At 41.6% G+C, this 20,365-nt stretch overlaps 2 protein-coding genes across 3 annotated transcripts in view; one reads left to right on the forward strand and one right to left on the reverse strand.

Moving 5' to 3' along the window:
- KIF15 (kinesin family member 15) overlaps positions 1–6,690 on the reverse strand; it is a 56,320-nt gene extending 49,630 nt beyond the window's left edge. For both annotated transcript variants that reach the window (XM_088831693.1, XM_088831692.1), the window contains exon 1: positions 6,609–6,690. In XM_088831693.1, coding sequence (XP_088687819.1) covers positions 6,609–6,630 — 22 coding nt within the window. In that variant the 5' untranslated portion in view covers positions 6,631–6,690. The remainder of the gene's footprint in view (positions 1–6,608) is intronic.
- Positions 6,691–6,814: 124 nt separating this feature from the next.
- Positions 6,815–11,325, forward strand: KIAA1143 (KIAA1143 ortholog). The gene is made up of 3 exons (XM_055414467.2): positions 6,815–6,996; positions 10,052–10,196; positions 11,082–11,325. Exons 1-3 carry the CDS (start codon positions 6,889–6,891, stop codon positions 11,297–11,299), a joined length of 471 nt encoding a protein of 156 aa, XP_055270442.1. The 5' UTR covers positions 6,815–6,888; the 3' UTR covers positions 11,300–11,325.
- Positions 11,326–20,365: the final 9,040 nt, after the last annotated feature.

Consider the following 20,365-nt stretch of genomic DNA (forward strand, 5'->3'; position numbering starts at 1 on the left):
GGAGAAGAGAGAACAGAAAACAGTCAAAGAAATAATGGCCCAAACTTCCCAAAAATCCATTAAAAAATGATCTATATATCCAGGAAGTTAAACAAATCCCAAAAAGGATAAAAACAAACAGACCAACTGACGCATCCCAGTAGAAGTGTTGGAAGTCATTACTGAAGAGAGAACCTAATTTAGATTAACTGACTTCTCAGTCAGACAGGAGGGAAGGGGGCAGGGCACAGCCTCTGACAGAATGACAGACACTGGACGTGACAAAAGCTGGTTAGAACAAACTCAGTCAACGATGGTGGGAGGTCTGGCTTCCGGTGGACCTTGATGCTCTTTCTATGCTTCCTGTAATAAACCAGCATAAGCTAACTGACACACCAACCAGCACCATGGTCTTTGAGGCCAATCATCAAACAAGGAGGGCAAAGTGCTCATCTGAGGAGGCCTTACAGGTAGCTGAGGAAAGAAGAAAAGCAAAAGGCAAGGGAGAAAGGAAAAGAATACTCAACTGAATGCAGAGTTCAGGGAACAGCAAGGAGAGATAAGAAGGCCTTCTTCGATGAACCATGCAGAGAAATAGAGGAAAACAATACAACGGGAAAGATCAGAGATGTCTTCAAGAAAATTGAACACATCAAGGGAACATTTCATTGCTTGCAATGAATTTCACACCCATTTCAAGGATGGGCAGCATAAAGGACAGAAATGGTATGGACCTAATAGAAGCAGAAGAGATTAAGAAGAGGTAGCAAGAATACACACAAGAACTGTACAAAAAAGATCTTAATGACCCGATAACCATGATGGTGCGGTCACTCACCTAGAGCCTGATATCCTGGAGTCTGAAGTCAAGTGGGCCTTAGGAAGCATTACTAGAAACAAAGTTAGGGGAGGTGACGGAATTCCATATGAGCTATTTCAAACCCTAAAAGATGATACTGTCAAAGTGCTAAACACAGTATGTCAGCAAATTTGGAAAACTCAGCAGTGCCCACGAGACTGGAAAAAGTCAGTTTTCACTTCAATCCGAAAGAAGGGCAAGGCCAAAGAATACTCAAACTACCACACAACTGTGCTCATTTCACATGCAAGCAATGTTACGTTCAAAATCCTTCAAGCTAGGCTTCAGCAGTACATGAAATGAGATCTTCCAGATGTACAAGCTGGGTTTCGGAGAGGCAGAGGAACCAGAGATCAAATTGCCAACATTCGTTGGATCACAGAGAAAGCAAGAATTCCAGAAAACACCTGCTTTACTGACTACAAGGAAGCCTTTGACTATGTGGATCACACCAACTGTGAAAAATTCTCAAAGGGATGGGAATACCAGATCATCTTACCTATCTCCTGAGAAATTTGTAGGCAGGTCAAGAAGCAACAGTGAGAACCCTACACAGAACAACTGACTGACTGAAAATTGGGAAAGGAATACATCAAGGCTGCATATTGTCACCCAGCTTATTTAACTTCCATGCAGCACAAGCTGGAATCAAGACTGCTGGGAGAAATATCAACAGCCTCAGATATGCAGATGATACCAACTCTAATGGCAGAAAGTGAAGAGGAATTAAAGACTCTCTTCATGAGGGTGAAAGAGGAGAGTGAAAAAGCTGGATTGAAACACAACATTCAAAATACTAAGTCCCATCTGGTCCCATCACTTCATGGCAAATAGAAGAAAAAGTGGAGATAGTGACAGGTTTTTATTTTCTTGGGCTCCAAAATCACTACAGATGGTGACTGGAGCCATGCAATTAAAGACACCTGCTCCTTGGAAGAAAAGCTATGACCAACCTAGACAGCATATTAAAAAGCAGAGACATCACTTTGCCTATAAAGGTCCATATAGTCAAAGCTACAGTTTTTCCAATAGTCATGTATGGATGTGAGAGTTGGACCATAAAGATGACTGAGCGCTGAAGAACTGATGCTTCTGAATGGTGGTGCTGGAGAAGACTCTTGAGAGTCCCTTGGACTACAAGAATATCAAACCAGTCAATCGTAAAGGAAATCAACCCTGAATATTCATTGGAAGGACTGATGCTGAACCTGAAGCTCCAATACTTTGGCCACTTGATGCAACCTGATGTGAAGAGCTGACTCACTGGAAAACACCCTGATGCTGGGAAAGATTGAAGGCAAAAGGAGAAGGGGGCAGCAGAGAATGAGATGGTTGGTAGCATCATTGACTCAATGGACATGAATTTTAGCAAACTTCGGGAGATAGTGAAGGACAGGGAAGCCCAGGGTGCCACAGTCCAGGAGATGGCAAAGAGTCTTGGCAGACTTAGTAACTGAACAACAGCCATAATCAAAGAACAAACAGTGGGCAGTGGCCCAGTTCATGGAAATCTCCACCCTTTCTGTGAAGTAACTGAAATAATCCTCCCACTCAATAGACTATGAAATTACCCTGCCCGTAAAAACTAACCACATGCCACATTTCGAGGCCCCTCACCTTCTGAGATGGTCCACACTCCATTTGTGGAGTGTGCTTGTATTTAAATAAATTCAATTCTTACCTATCACTTTGTCTTTCACTGAATTCTTTCTGTGACAAGACATCAAGAACCTGAGCTTCATTAAGTCCTAAGACCAGGTAAGTAATCACAGACAATAAAATTCAAATTCACATGGAAAAAAAATCAAAAAGCATCAAGTTACAGTATAATTATAAAAAAAAGAAAAAAGTAGAAATGTTTCTTTTCTCCTGTTTATTTTTAAAAACTGTAAACAAAAATGTATAAAATAATATGTATAAAAGGTATCAGGCTTCCCAGGTGGCGCCAGTGGTAAAGAACCTGCGTGCCAATGCAGGAGATGTAAAAGAAGTGGGTTTGATCCCTATCAGGAAGATCCCTTGGAGAAGTATTTTTCACTTCACTCCAGATTCCCACTGGATCCCATGGGGATCCCCAAGATCCCCACTCCAGTATTCTTGCCTGGAATATCCCATGGACAGAGGAGTCTGGCAGGCTACAGTTGGTAGGCTGCAAATAGTCAGACACTACTGAAGCAATTTAGCATAGCATATAAAGAATCATAAGCCTTTGACTGTGTGGATCACAACAAACTGTGGAACATTCTGAAAGAGATGGGAATACCAGACCACCTGACCTGCCTCTTGAGAAATCTGTATGCAGGTCAAGAAGAAACAGTTAGAACTGGACATGGAACAGCAGCCTGGTTCCAAATCAGGAAAGGAGTACGTCAAGGCTGTATATTGTCACCCTGCTTATTTAACTTATGTGCAGAGGACATCATGAGAAATGCTGGACTGGATGAAGCACAAGCTGGAATCAAGATTGCTGGGAGAAATATCAATAACCTCAGATATGCAGATGACACCACCTCAGGGCAGAAAGTGAAGAAGAACTAAAGAGCCTCTTGATGAAAGTGAAAGAAGAGAGTGAAAAAGTTAGCTTAAAACTCAACAATCAGGAAACAAAGATCATGACATCTGGTCCCATCACTTCATGGCAAATAGATGGGGAAACAGTGGAAACAGTGACAGACTTTATTTTCTGGGCTCCAAAATTACTGCAGATGGTTACTGCAGCCATGAAATTAAAGGATGCTTGCTCCCTGGAAGAAAAGCTATGACCAACCTAGACAGCATATTAAAAAGAAGACATTAGTTTGCCAACTGGTCAAAGCTAGTCCATCTAGTCAAAGCTATGGTTTTTCCAGTAGTCATGTATGAATGTGAGAGTTGGACTATAAAGAAAGCTGAGTGCTGAAGAAGTGATGCTTTTGAACTATGGTGTTGGAGAAGACTCTTGAGAGTCCCGTGGACAGCAAGGAGATCCAACCAGTCCATCCTAAAGGAGGTCAGTCCTGAGTATTCATTGGAATGACTGATGCTAAAGCTGAAACTCCAGTACTTTGACCACCTGATGCGAGGAACTGACTCACTGGAAAAGACCCTGATGCTGGGAAAGATTGAAGTTGGGAGGAGGAGTGGACGACAGAGGATGAGATGGTTGGATGGCATCACCAACTCAATGGACATGAGTTTGAGTAAGCTCTGGGAGCTGGCGATGGACAGAGAAGCCTGGCGTACTGCAGTCCATGGGGTCACAAATAATCAGACAAGACTGAGCGACTGAACTGATAAGGTATCATTGGATGTATAACATATAGAAACGTAATATATGTATATTTGCCAAAATATCACAAAGAAGGTGAGTAGGAACAAACCTGTAATAGACTAAGGAAATGAATGAGATGTAAAGTAACATACTGTTGAGTTTGTAACAATACACATTAATGTGTTTAACAATAATACCAGGAATTCCCTGGCAGACCAGTGGGTAGGACTCTGTGCTCTCAAAACAGTGGCTGGGGTTCTATCCCTGGTCAAGGAACTAACATCCCACAAGACATTACAGCCAGATAATAACAATAGTAATAACACCAAAAAAGAGGATAAAAGGGACTAGATCTACACAGGAATAATGTTTATATCACTGGAATTAAGCTAGTATAAATCCGAAGCTGACATTGTTAAGATGGATATGTTAAACACTAGAGCAACCGTTAAACAAAAACACAGTGAATGAAGAACAGAGGAACATAAAAGACATGAGACACACAGAAAATGAAAAGTAAAACAGCAGATGTGAATCCAACCAAGTCAATAACAACACATGAGTAGATTAAACAACCCAGTGAAAAGGCAAAGATTGTCAGACTAGAGATTGTCAGACCCAATCAAAAGGCACAGATTGTCAGACTCTGTATTCAGGAAAACACCCTTTAGATTCAAAGATACACTTTCACTTTGAGAGTGAAAGGATGAAAAAAAGATTATCTCATGCAAACAGCCATCATAAGAAAGTGGGAGTGGCCACACAGGTCTCAGACAAAAAAGACTTTAAAACAAAGATACTAGAGATAAAGAGGAACATTTTATAATGATAAAAGGGTCAAACCACCAGGAAAATAACGCAGATAAAAACATATCTACCTAATAACAAAGCACCAAAATATAAGAAGAACTGACAAGAAATGAACAGAAAACAGACAATTTTAGTTGGAGACTTCACCAATAATAGTTGGAGACTTCAACATGCCACTTTGAATAATGACGACAACTAGACAAGATAGCAAGCCAATTAGCTGTTGCTTAGGGCAGGTGGGGGTTGGGGAGGTAGAGGGTGAGCGCTCAAGGATATGTGATTTCTTTTTGAGGCGATGAAAAGATTCTAAGATTGACTACAATCATAGTTGCACATATCTGAAAATATATTAAAAAACCACTGAATTTCACATTTTATATGAAATACTGTATGAGATAATATGTGACCTATCTCAATTATGTAGCTAAAAAAATTCTTTTAAAGAGGTCAGAGATGAGTACTAATGCAGTGAAACTGCAATGAGAAATCTGGTATCAGCTCTGGTTCTAGGGGAAAACAACTATAAAAATACATCACTGGAACATCTAACAAATGTAAAATATGGGCTGTAGATTCGACAACAATATATTTCCATTAAAGAAACAGATGCTCTAACTATAGCACAGGCATCAATTCTCTTGCTTGAGTCCAGATTTACTGAACAAACACTGTGATTGTGCAGAAAGCACAAGGAACATTTTGGCCCAATAATATACCAATTTGTGTGCTAATATCCCCTGAGCGCTGAAAATGGTAGAGGAAAAGGAACATTTTAGATGGGAAAAGAGAGCATAATGATGTTTTAATGGTACGAGCGACCTAAAAAGTAAGTGAAACAACATATTAGAAAAGAATTGCAATTGACAGCTAAAAGCATTAACGTTACTGGAAGACTCAAACACCAAAAATTCACCGTTTCTTTTATATTCTAACATAGGCATCGCCTCCTTTACCATTCATACCATTCACTAAGATTCATCAAATTAGACCAAAATCCAGTCCCTTGGCTTTAAAAACCAAGATTTCTTAAAGGGTTAGGCAATGTAACAGGCGGGGCACGTAGACAGGAACAGCAAAGGACAATGGAAAGGTTTATCAAAAGCAAAATCGACAGGCTTCCCTCCGTGAGAAAAAGGAAGAACTTCCAGGGGTCTCCTTGAGAATAAAAAAAACGGGACTGTGAGAATGTAAAGACACCACTGAATTCTATGCTTTCAAAGTCTCCTATCTAAGAAGAGTCCGCAGCGGACCCTCCAAAAGAGTACGAGGTGCATAGAATAATATAGTAGTTTCTCCCCTTCAGAAAAGTCAGTAATGTAGAATTAAGCAGAAAATGGGGAGAGTGTGAGCCGACCCTCAAGTGAGGATACTAAAGAGGCAGCCCCGACTGGGACTCGGGAAGGGACCAGCGGCGAATGGAAGGTCCGAGAACGGGAGGGAAGAATCAGCACGTCGCTTAGGAGCGCCTGGATGACAGCTCTCCGTTTCGCTTTGCAGCTCAGCCCCAGTACCTAGAACTGCGCCAGGCTCTTAGCGTGCGCCCAATACCCAGATGGGAAGACAGCCGTTCCATTAATGTATTGTCTTGAAGAGACAGCGACGCCAAACACCCTCCCTCGCCGTTCTGTGCGCTCCCGCCCTTCACGGCCAGCAGGAAACCTTATACTTGTGGGAGGGAACGGGGTCACGAAGCTGGGGCTCCTCACTTACTTTTGCAGCCGGGCGCCATCATGCCCTCAGCCCTCGGTCCCGAGACCGACAGAGCGAATGCGCTCACTTCCACCCGCGCAACGCGCGGGGATTCCGCCCACTCAAGATGGCCGCGAATTTAAATTTGGCGCTCAGGTCTGACGTTGACGCCAGCGTGAAGGCCGCCATGTTGCCCGGCCTTGAATCAGGGGGCGGGTCCCATGTGACGTCACGAGAAGGCGCCGTCGCCTCTGTACATTCTCCAGGCGCTCGGGAAGGCCTGTTTTCCCCCAGAACAGCTATGAGCAAGCGGAACCAGGTGTCGTATGTGCGGCCAGCCGAGCCGGCCTTCCTGGCCCGCTTCAAGGAACGGGTCGGCTACAAGGAAGGGCCCACCGTAGACACCAAGGTGAGCCCGGGCCTATCGGGTTACCGCAGAAACCCGGCCGGCTCCGCTACTTTCCGCTTCTGCCTTGGAAAGGCAAAAGGGTCCCACTTACCACCCATGCTGGGCCCTCAGTCCGAGTGTCATCGGACCCCAAGCTGGTCCTCTTCAAACAACTACAGCCTCTTGCGCCCAGAAAGCCGTTTGTCGTTTTCATAGTGTTGCTGTGTTCTGAAAATGACTTGACGCAGGTAAAGCGCCCCATCCTTGGTAGATAGTACTTTAGGAAAGATCATTTTTCTATCTCTTCATTTTCACTTGCTCATTCCAAAACCTGTAGTTAACAGTGTAGGTGATAGTGTCGTCCCACCTTCCAGGTAAAGAGACTGAGCACTTAATCAAATGACCTAATATACTTCCCTGGTGGCTCAGACGATAAAGCGTCTGCTTACAATCTGGGGAGACCCAGGTTCGATCCCTGGGTTGGAAAGATCCCCTGGGGAAGGAAATGGCAACCCACTCCAGTACTCTTGCCTGGAAAATCCTATGGATGGAGGAGCCTGGTGGGCTACAGTCCATGGGGTCCTGAAGAATTGGACACAACTGAGCGACTTCACTTTCTTTCTTTTTATAGCCTAAGCCTCGAATCTAGAACATCTTTAAGAATGTCTTAGATCTACTTCTGTCCTTTGTTCTTACCAAAAAAAAAGAAAAAAAGATGGAAAGCAAATACTTTTCATATCCTAGATCTGAATATAATCATGAGAGTCAATTTCTGTGCCCTCCCAAGCTCCTTCCTGAACTGATTCACGTCAAAACCTGCCATCTCTCTTCTAATAGAAAGAGACATGCCCTTATGCTTAGACATGTGTGGAGAAATAATTTATTTAGCACTTTATCTAGCTTTTGCAGTAAGACCCACTCCCATGTCACCTAGTAGGACCCAAGATTGACTTAAGTGCAGTTAGTTCAGTGAGTATGCATTAACTCCAGGCTCTGGGCCAGACTTTGAAAGGACAAAGAGCTGGATTTCCAAAATGCTATGTTCTTTAATTTTTAAATATTTATTTGACTGCATTGGGTCTTAATTGTGGGACACAGGATCTTTGTTGTGGCATGCTAGCTTCTCTCTAGTTGTGGTGCTGCAGCTCCAGGGTGCGCAGGCTCAGTAGTTGCCTCTAGTGGACTTAGTTGCCCTGCATGGCATGTGGGATCTTAGTTCCCAGACTAGGGATTGAACCCACATCCCTTCTGTTGGAAGGCAGATTCTTAACCACTGGACCACCAGGGAAGTCTCTGCCATGTACTTTAAACACCTTCCTGCCTGCTTTACTGCAGCCTTCACAGGTCACCATCCCAGTGAAGCCCTTTGAACCTCCCCTTCAACAGTTACTCCTCTGTTCTCTTCACTCTATCCATATCTTATCTGTAGTACTTACCATTCTGCATTGCAACTGCTTGCTCTCCTGTATATCTCCATCACTAAATCTAATTCTTTAAGTATCTTAATCCATCTATATTTTCCTAGTACAGTGTCTGTGACCTCCACTAGTGTGTGAGAAGTTACAATGGTTAGATGACTGTGCTTATCATCCTGTTGGTCATTCATGAGTAGATTGACAGATGTTTCTTGTCCCTGCTGTTTGCCAGGCTCTGTGCCTTTAGATACAGAGAAGAAACACATACTGTGTTGCCTAGTAGAGTCAGGAAAACATTGATGACACGGTGTGGTACATGCCACCTATGAGCTACAAACTGTTTGAAAAGAACAAGTGAGATCTCGAAAGCACTGCTGAAGGATCTGAGTCTAGAAGGCAGATTGATTAGGAGTTGGCCAGGGTCAGTGGGGCCTTCTAGGCCCTGGGAATTTATTCAGTGACAGGGGAGACAGAGGAGCTAATATGTTCAGGGATCTGCAATACTCAAACCAGTCTGGAGCCCAGAGGCCATGAGCATGGCAAGAAGATAAGACTGTGCTTATAGCTGTGGTTATTGACTCAGGCCAGTTCCTGCAGGGCTTTCTTGCCCTGTTTGGGGGACAAGGAAGGCTCTGTGAGAGGTGGACTAACCAGCTGTTTGAATACTGTGTGGTGAGTGTGCAAGCCTTGAAACCTAGCATTTCCATTCAGGGAATTCCATCTATAAGTTTGGAAAAGTGAACAAAAACATGCAAAAATTTTATCATAGTAGAAAAAACTAGAAACAACGAAAATTTTTGCTTACAAAGAACTGATCAAATAAACCATGAGATAACCATATATAGAGTTAAATGATAGTAATTTAAAAAAATAGATGATGCCATATGTATCTCAGGGTATTGTGCAAAGCGTTTTGTTTTTCTTTGAGTAAAAAAGTTGGGCAAGTGGAGCTTTTATGGTGTCTGATATTTTTCTTAAAAATCTCAGTCAATTGGCCAAATGTCACCATGTGTTATGTGTATAAAGTGAGTACATGGTTTCTGTTACATTATTCTCAGTACTTTTTTATGTTTGGGAAATTTAATAATTTAAAAAGAAAAAAGAAAGTAAGTCATATAGTAGTATGTTTAGTGTCTTGTTTGTATATAAAATGTTTTCTATCCCTCCACATTTTTATACGCTTAGAACAGCTGATGGGATACCCAGCAAACAAGCTGCTGGGAGGGAAGAAAGATCAGCAGAGAAGGAGGACCTTTTACTTGCTGTTTCCTGTACTTTGGTGTTTTTTTGTTTTTGTTACGCTTTGAGAAGAGATGGAAGTGAAAAGTGTTGATAAAGAGCAGCGAGAGCTGGCGCAGTCCAGCACTTCCCTGAGTAGACTGGACATGGAACAGAGGGCCCCTGACATCAGGAACTGCAAGCTGAGGTCCTGCTGGGATGGAAACTGGTTCCTCTGGATAGGCACCCCAGAATAACTGGCAGGTGGACCTCTTCCCTACTCTGACGAGGTTAGATTCTTAAGAGTTAACTTGAACGTTCACTGCCAAACACAGTCAATAAGGCTACCCTTCTCACTCTACTGATTACAGTTTCTCACAGACACAGTGGTTGTATTTAGTTCAGGGTCAGAACTTAAATGTTGTGTTTGTGGTTTTTCCTAGAGAATCCAGCCTCAGCTCCCAGAAGAAGACGGTGATCACAGTGACAAAGAAGATGAACAGCCCCAAGTGGTGGTTTTAAAAAAGGGAGATCTGTCAGCTGAAGAAGTCATGAAAATTAAGGCAGAAATAAAGGCTGCCAAAGCAGGTATGTCTGAAAGTAAGCTGGTTTTCCCACCAATTTAACGTTAGGTATGAAATCATTTTATATAATGGTATGGTATGTTTGAAGGAGATAGTCCTAGTTCAGACTTCATTTACCAGATTTGTGACTCCGAACAAGTTATTTCACCTCTTAGTCTCAGTTACCTCATCAGTAAAATGGGGACAATAATTGTGCCCACCTTACTGGGTTGTTATAAGGATTAAATGCAAATTTAAGTTAAAACATCCTGTTTTTTTTTTTTTTAAATAGCTGGTTAGGTTTACAAACTAGTCAGCAGAGGTCTATTTAGTGCCTGAAGTGTGGTATGCTATATAGCATTTTATTCATTATTTGTAAGTTTTTATTAGATTGCTTTAGAAGGAAATGCTGAAGTTTCAAACAATCACTTTTCAAAATACTTAAAAATATAGCATGATTATGGATAACCAACAAGGACCTACTGTATAGCATAGTAGTATCTGCCCAATGGTATGTGGCAGCCTGGATGAGAGGGGAGTTTGGTGGAGAATGGAAACATGTATATGTACGCCTGAGTCATTCTGCTGTCCACCTGAAACTATCACAATATTGCTAATCAGCTGTACTCCAATATAAAGTAAAAAGTTTAAAATGTGTGTGTGTGTGTATCCTGATTGTTTTGAATTGGGGACTGCCTATATTACAGTATACTTCAGTAAATGAGTTTTTATTAGTTTTTTTTATTAAGTGACTGCATGTCTTATGGGTACATAGCTAGAGGGAGCAGAGAAGAGGCTGAATTGACTCAAGGACATCCATAAATACAGTATGAGGTTTTCTTGCCATCTGACTGTCCAATAAAGTCAAAATGAGAGAAAGAAAGTGTTTTAACTTTGTTTTTTGGTGCAGATGAAGAGCCAGCTTCAGCTGATGGAAGAATTATGTATCGAAAACCAGTCAAGCGTTCCTCAGATGAAAAATATTCGGGTTTATCAGCAAGCTCAAAAAAGAAAAAGACAAAAGAAGATGATGAAATAAATAAACAGGACTTAGTTAAAAAGAACTCACAAAAGCAAATCAAAAACAGTAGCCTCCTTTCTTTTGACAATGAAGATGAAAATGAATAAATACATATTTTGGACTTCTTTAAGAATATATGGGATTTTTTAAAAATAACATCTTTTTTCCTATTATAAAGTAATATAAGTTCACTGAAGAAAATTTAGAAAATTCAGAAAACATTCAGCAAGATAAAAACTGTATCTATCCATCAATACCCTTTTGACCTGAACTGCTAATTCTCTAACATTAGCTACCACTAACATTTTATTTCCTGATGTGGAATGTGTGTGTATGTAAATTATATTTTTGTAATCAAATTTTTACTGTATTCTGTATGTTCTCTGTCCTGCTTCTCACTTGATGTTGTATCATGAGCATTTTTCCAGGTCAGTAAAATTCAAAATCCTGACACTAATAACTACAGAGGATTTTGTAATTAAACAGGTCCCATGTTTTATCTTCCTCTTCAGCAGAACCTCACTTTGGATGAGGGAAATGATCATGGGCCTAGTTACCAATATTTCCCCAGCTCTTGCTAAGGACAGCCTTGTGACAGCTCCGATAAATTAAGAGATACAAGTAGATCTTGAACAAGGATCTAATACAGGGGACCATGATACAAGTTCGGATACAATACTGTATCACATGGTGACTATAGTTGTTAGATGATTTTTTAAAAAAAGGTACAAGTGGAAATCTGCTTCCTGTGTATCTGATACAAAAGGACAGATTTGGCAAGCAAGTTTTCCTCTCTCCATCCTGCCTGGAGCACAAACATACAACCAAGAAGTTCCAGAGCCATTTGGGGGCATGAAAAAGACAGCCACTTGTTCGGCTGGTACACTGGACAGACAGACACAGGAGCTTGGATCATGATGGCATGCCTGGAGGATCTGCTATACCAGCCTTGGACTTACTGATCCATGAGGATAAACACCTCCATAGTTAAACTTCAGTCAGGTTTCTGTGACATGCAGCCTAATGATACAATGGTAGAATGTGTGTGTGTATAGAAACCTCCAAGTGTATTTCTGATGCTTTCCTTAGAATGAGTTGCTAGAAACAGAATTACTGGATCAAAGTATTTGAATATTTCTAAAGCTTTTGATGCCTTCTTTCAAATTGCTTTCTAGGTAGGTTTTACCATTTTATTCATACCACCTACAAGAACCCACATCACCTCATCTCTGGTAACAGTGCACCACCACTGGACTGGCACCTTTACATTTTTGTCAGTTTGATGTATTGAAAATGGTGTTTAATAGTTCTGTTTGACCAGTATTTTCTTTGACTGACCAGAGAAGCTCAACTGTTTTTCATGTTACCTAAACATTTTCCTCATTACAGCAAGTCCACCACAACTGGAGACTTATCAAGATCCCATTCTTCACCAGCCAGAAATTAGGAATTTCAGAGCTTCCATGTTACAAATTTGGTGCTGCATTTGTCTTTCAGTCATTTTAAGACCTAATGTAAAGAGTCTCAAAAGTGATTCATGTGAGTGGGCTCGCAAGTCCTGAAATAGGCTCCGTAAGTTACACAGACTAGTCCCAAAGCCATTCTGCAGTGCTATCTTTAATGTGTACCCAACTTGTTATATAAACCAGGGTTTTCCTAGTCTGTATCATTGCTATACCTATTCATGTACCAATACCCCACTGCTTTAATTACTGTAAATCTTAATATGTCTTAGGATCTACAGGTGGGAGTCTTGAGGACAGGGACCTCGTCTTACTTATCTATCTTCAGTACCCAGAACAGTACCCAACATATTAAGAGCAAAATAAATACAGTGAGAATGACTGGTTCTCTAGTTTTTCAATAGGCCGGTGATTCTCAAAGTATAGATCCTGGACAGGCAGCATCAGCACCTCTAGGAACCTAAAGATGCAAATTTGTATGTCTTGCCTGAGAACCAGAAATTTAAGGTGTAGGGCCCAGCATTCTCTGTAACAAGCCCACTCGAAGGTTCTGATGCTCACTCAAATTTGAGAAACACTGATAAAGCCGCCTTGGAAGGAAAGTTATGACCAACCTTGATAATATATTAAAAAGCAGAGACATTACTTTGCCAACAAAGGTCCGTCTAGTCAAGGCTGTGGTTTTTCCTGTGGTCATGTATGGATGTGAGAGTTGGACTGTGAAGAAAGCTGATCGCCGAAGAATTGATGCTTTTGAACTGTGGTGTTGGAGAAGACTCTTGAGAGTCCCTTGTACCGCAAGGAGATCCAACCAGTCCATTCTAAAGGAGATCGATCCTGGGTGTTCATTGGAGGGACTGATGCTGAAGCTGAAACTGCAATAATACTTTGGCCACCTCATGCGACGAGTTGACTTACTGGAAAAGACTCTGATGCTGGGAAAGTTTGGGGGCGGGAGGAGAAGGGGACGACCGAGAATGAGATGACTGGATGGCATCACCGACTCTGTGGACATGAGTTTGAGTGAACTCCGGGAGTTGGTGATGGACAGGGAGGCCTGGCGTGCTGTGATTCATGGGGTCACGGAGAGTCGGACACGACTGAGCGACTGAACTGAACTAAACTGAAGGGAGGTAAAGCCAAAAATTTAAACAAGTAACATGGAAGACTGTTTAAAAGATCTTAAATTTTTAAATTTATCATACTGATGAAGTCCTGACTGTAGGTGATACTTCTGACAATGTAAGTGGCACCAGCCAGGAAGCACATCTGACAAAAAAGCCCAAGATCAAGGTAGAGTGGCAGGTGAGATCTGGTGAGCAGCCTTCACAACACTGTTTCACCTCTGTAAACTGCTTTCTAAGAACAGTGGGTCCTGTTAACTGCAGAGTCTAGTTTTCTGAGAAAGATGAGTGAGTTCGGGGCCAGAGGGGACAGGATAATCCTTCCCCCCCACCAGCCCCAGACTGCCTCCTTGCTGCTCATGAATGGACCATATACACAGGTTAGACAGTTAGGCCAATAAAGTGATCCCAAGGTTGAGGCAGGAATCATATTAATAAAAAGACAAGCCTGGGAACTTCCCTGGTGGTCTAGTGGCTAAGCCTCCACATTCCCAATGCAAGGCACCGAAGTTTGATCCCTGGTCAGGGAACTGGATCCTGCATGCTGCAAGTAAGACTTAGTGCATCCAAGTTAGTTAACAAAGGACAAGCCTGGAGCAGCTTGTGCCGCAAAGTAAGGAGGTCCTCGGAATAATGGGGGTGTGTCAAAAGGATGTAAGGGGAAGAGAAGGGATAGGTCTTCCTTGCTAAAGAATCCTAATTAATCAGTGTAGGAGGAATGATGGAAATAGAAAAATCACAGGTCTTCCTGGTGGTCCAGTGGTTAAGACTCCAGTCTCAGTGCAGGGGACACTGGTTTGATCCCTGGTTGGGGAACTAAAATCTTATGTGCTGTGTGGTGTGGCCACCAAAAAAAAAATTGACAAATTCCACAGTAATAAGTTCCAGTGGGCTGAATGGCAGCCTCCAAAGAGTTTGGTCCTAATCCCTCGGAACCTGGGAATGTTACCTTATGTGGTAAAGTTTTTGCAGGTATGGTTAAGGTTCTCAAGAGAGTCCTGGATTATCTGGGTAGGCTCTAAAAACCATCACACATCTCTTTACAAGAGAGAGGCAGACAGATTTAGACATAGACAAAAAACTACAAAGAGGCTGAGAATGCTCACAGCCACCAGGAGCTATAAGAAGAAGCTGTAAGAAGACAACTCCCCCTGAAGTCTTCAGAGAGAGCAGACCTGCCAACACCGTGACTTCAGCCTAACAAAACTGATTTCAAACTTCTGACTTCTAGAACTCTAAGAGAATACATTTCTGTTCTTTTAAGCCACTGAGTTTGTGACAGTTTGTTACAGTGGCCTTGGAAAACTAACACATGGTCTTGGCAAGATTCATCAAAAGATATCAAAATTAGGGACTTCCCTGGTGGTCTGGTAATATGCTTCTACTACAGGGGGCTCAGGTTCGATTCCTGTTCAGGGAACTAAGATCCCACATGCCACATGTCATAGCCAAGAAAAAAAAAAAGGAAATTAGTGGCTAGAAGTATGCTGTAAAACAATATTTGCATAGTATCAAAGTATAGTTCCACCAGAGACTGATTAATTACAAAAGGAAAACTAGTCACAGTGGAGAACCAGGCAGATGCCACATTATCTAAATGATCAAAGTAACATCACCAGTATACTGACATCATGACTTCCTGACATGATGAACTGAGAAAGGCATATCACTTGCCAAAAGCCAGGAAGAGCCCCCTAGGGCCTTCCTGATGCCCTTTTGATGCCCTTTTCAAAGACAGAGCTCAAGTCTTAATACCGAAGAGACCCAAATCCTAGCAGCTGACAAAGCACAGAATGTCAATACAGACACCAGAGCTTCTCTGCCAGTGTCAGTGCAAAGATGCCAGCTTATACTTTCTTCTTAGAGAAGGAAATGGCAACTCACTCCAGTACTCTTGCCTGGAAAATTCCATGGATGGAGGAGCCTGGTAGGCTACAGTCCATGGGGTTGCAAAGAGTCATACACAACTGATTGACTTCACTTTCTATAGTTTCTTTTGGAGAAGGAAATGGCAACCCACTCGTGTTCTTGCCTGGAGAATCCCATGGACGAAGGGGCCTAGTGCTGCGGTCTATAGGTTGCAAAGAGTTGGACACAACTAAGCAACTAACACACCCACATACACTTTCTTTTGAAGAAGTCCTTTATTCTGAGATTATAGGTTTCTTATCTCTGGTGTTTCTTCTATGAAACAATGTTTATAATAAATGGTAGGTTAATTTAATATGCTTACTCTTCAGATTAAAAGGCCAATAAATCTGTATCAGCTTCCAAAAAATATTTTGGAGTTTATGGCCAAGGAAAGCCAAACATCAAGGTCAGCTGTTTGATAGAATATTCCACAGTAACAGAAATGTTTTATATAGAAATAATAGCTTTGCTGTCCTCAGCCACAGGTCCACTGAGCACTTGGAATGTGACTAGAGTGAGAAACAAGTTTTCCTTCTGTTAATTTTAATTAGTTTAAATACTCACATATAGGAAATTCCCTGGTGGTCCACTGGTTAGGACTCAGCACTTTCACTACCAAGGGCTAGGGTTCAATCCCTGATCAGGGAACTAAAATCCCATAAGCCAAAGTATTCACATGTAATTAGCAGCCACTGTATTGGACAGTACAGTTTTAGGTATTACTGGGGTAGACAGGAATTTTTTAACTCATTAGGAGTCCTGCAGCTCATGAGGAAGACTCTCCCACTTTGTAAGGGTCAGAGATGTTTTTACATTTACCATGAAACAGTGCAAAATGCAATTATATCTGACTGCGTGGCTCAAGATAACCAGGCCCATTCAGTCAAATCAGGCAGCAGGCTCCCATTTCTGTGACCCTTTCCCCAGTCCTGGGCCCTGTCTCTCCGGAGGTTGTTGCTTTCAGAGCCTCACACTGCTATGGAAACAGTCTTCACTGTATCTACTCTCACCAACCTACTGCTTCTCCGGAGACATACATGAGGTCTTTCAGATAGGAGAAAGGCTAGACAGAAGGCATCTGTCCCAAGTCTCAGGTTAGGAACTCTCCACTGCCCCACAATCATTCGAGGCTAATGGCAGCCCCAAGTTTAATGTGATTTAGGCATATGTGGTCCCAGAAGCTGGCACAGAAGGACCATTTAGTTATCATCATTGATTTGAATGTTTCCTTAGAGACTGGCAACAGTGACAGCACAGACCTGGTCCCAGGAGCTGCTGGCGAAGAGCTGAACAACTTCGTCAGCTGCAGGATGGGACCATGAACTTTGTATCCATGTAGCTGATTCCCCAAATTCTCCAAGTCTAGTCATACCTTCTCATGCTACTCATCCCATCACAGCCTCCATTCTCCCCAGAGCCTGGATCCTTCTGTATCTGCAGTGTTGGGTCTGAGAACACAAACTCTCTGTCCTACCACCTTGACACGGAGTCCTTCCCAGCCTTCTCCTCCCTACACTAATCCAGCCGTGCACCACTACACTCTTCCCCTCCTAGCTGGTGCCCTGAGGAGATGGTAGCAGAGAGGCAGTTTTCCCATTACCCCTACCTCTCCCTAGGTCAACACGTCAAGCCGGGTCTCTGGTCCAACTGTGGCAGTATTATCCACCTCCTGGAGATAGTTCTCTATAAACTTGTATGCAATAGAAGTTGGACTCCAATTAAAAGTGAGGAAACATCCTGAACAGATACCTCACCAAAGAAGCTATACAGATGGCAAACAGGCATAGAAAGATGCCCCACCTTGTATGTTATCGAAACACAAAACAATGAGCTACCACTACATACATATTAAAATTACTAAAATCCAGAGCGCTGACAACACCAAGTGCTAACAAGAATGTGGAGCAATAGGCACTCTCATTCATTGCCGGTGGGAAACGCAAAATGGTATAGCCACTTTGGAAGACAGTTTGGCCCTTTCTTACAAAACTAAACGTGATCCAGCAATTACACCCCAGGGTATGTACCCAAAGAACTTGAAAACTTATGTCCACACACAGACCTGAACACAGATGTTCACTGCAGCTATAACTGCCAAACTCTGAAAACCACCAAGATATACTTGAGTAGGTGAATGGATCCAGACAGTGGAATGTTATTCAGCACTAAAAAGAAATGAGCTGTCAAGCCATGAAAAGACATGGAGAAAATTAAATGCATATTACTAAGTGAAAATAACTAATTCAAAAATTACAAAACTGTACAATTCCAACTACATGACATTCTGGAAAAAGCACAACTATAAAGACAATAAAAAGATAAGTGGTTTCCAGGGATGGGGAGGATGTGGGGATAAACATGTGGAGCACAGAAGACTTATAGGGCAGTGAAACTGTTCTGTATGAAACAACAGTGGTGCATACATGTCATTATATATTTATCCAAACCCTTAGGATACATGACTCTTAAGAACCCTTATGTGCAGAGAAAAGAGAACCCTCCTATACTGTTGGTGAGAATGTAAATTGGTACAGCCACTATGGAGAACAGTATGGAAGTTTCTCAAAACCCTAAAAATAGAGTTGCCATATGAACTAGCAATTCCACTCCAGACAAAACTACAATTCCAAAAGATACACACATCCCTATGTTCATAGAAAAACCGTAATAGCCAAGACATGGAAACAACCTAAATGTCCAAAAGGAGATGGATGGATAAAGAAGATGTGGTACATATACACAATGGAATTTTACTCAGTCATAAAAGAGAACAAAGTAATGCCATTTGCAGCAGCATGGATGAACCTAGATATTGTTATACTGAGTGAAGTAAGACAGAGAAAGACAAGTATCATATGATATCACTTATATGTGGGATCCAATAAAAAATGATACAAATGAACTTATTTACAAAACAGGAACAAATAGAGAACAGACTTGTGGTTGCAGTGGGAGTGGGGGAGAAAGGGGAGGGTTCGATTGGGAGTTTGGGGCTATCATATTCAAACTATTAGATACAGAATGGATAAACAACAAGATCCTACTGCACAACACAGGGAAATATATTCAATATCTTGTGATAAGCCATAATGGAAAATGGAAAAGAATATGTATATACATATGTGTTGTCTTTGTTATTTAGTCCCTCAGTCATGTCTGACTCTTCTGTGTCCCCTGGACTGTAACCCACCAGACTCCTCTGTCCATGTAATTTCCCAGGCAAGAATATTGGAGTGGGTTACCATTTCCCTCTCCAGAGGATCTTCCCAACCCAGGGATCAAACCCAAGTCTCCTGCATTGGCAGGTGGATTCTTTACCACTGAGCCACCTGGGAAGCCCATACATATGTGTATATATGTTTATACACACACACACACACACACACACACACATATGTGGGCTTCCCAGGTGGAAATGGTAACCCACTCCAGTATTCTTGCCTGGGAAATCATATGCCAGAGGAGCCTGGTGGGTTACAGTCCAGGGGACATAGAAGAGTCGGACATGACTGAGTGACTGAGCACATATGTACATATCTATATATATATATCTGAATTATTTTGCTGTACACCAGAAACTAACACAACGTTGTAAATCAACTATACTTCAATTTTTTTTTTAAAGAGTCAACCCTAACTTAAAACTATGAACTTTTAGTTCATGGTATGTAGGTTCATGACTGTAACGACTGTATCACCCAGATGCAGGACACTGAGAGTAGGGAGATTTTACATGTGTGGGAACTCCATGTATTTTCTATTCAGTCTTGCTGTGAACTCAAAACTGTTCCTTAAAAGTCTATTTTCAGAGACTTGCCTGGTAATCTAATGGGTAAGACTCCGTGGTTGGGAATCCATGCCTCCACTGCAGGGGGCATGGATTTGATCCTTGGTTGGGGAACTAAAAATCTGCATGCAGCATGGTACAGCCAAAAGAAAAAATAAAAAAAGGTCTGTTTCCAAAAAAGGAAGAAAACATATTTCCTTGCTTATAATCATCTATCTCTGGAAGGAAAACAAGAAACTGATAATATTGGTTATCTGGAGTGGCTGGCAAAAAGGCTTTTCACTATTTACTTTTGTACTTTTAAAACTTTAACCCATAAGCTTGTATCATCCAGTCCAAAAAATTAATGAAATTTTTAAAATAAAATTAAATCCTAAGGCAATAACTTTAAATGATGAAAAAGCTTTATATACAAACATGTTTCACCAGTGAATTAATAATATTACTAACAAGAGAATATACCATGTGTCAGGCAATGCACTAAGTGGACGAATGGATTTATAAGAAAAAAATGGCATTAATTTAAATATCACACAAGAGAAACAAGTCAGTAAATTATGAATAATTCAGTAAAATGTTAGGCAGCCATTGAAACAAGGTTTAAAGGAAGTCTTTAATAGTATGGCTGAATCTTTATGTTAAATCAATAGTAAGATATAACACAATGATCATAGTTACTTTTTTTTTCTTGCCATGCAGCTTGTGGGATCCTAGTTCCCTGACCAGGGATTGAACCTGGGCCCACAGCAGTGGACATGAAGAGACCTAACCACTGGATCACTAGGGAATCCCTGAGTTACTTTTTTTAAATGAAAGAAAGAAAAACTAAGCAGAGAAGAAAGGCTAGAATATACTAAAGTAACTATTTTAGTATATTTATTTGATAAA

This window comes from Moschus berezovskii, chromosome 24 (genome assembly GCF_049115385.1).
Source record: "Moschus berezovskii isolate FMDL1 chromosome 24, NW_MosBer_1.0, whole genome shotgun sequence".
Classification (NCBI taxonomy): Eukaryota; Metazoa; Chordata; class Mammalia; order Artiodactyla; family Moschidae; genus Moschus; species Moschus berezovskii.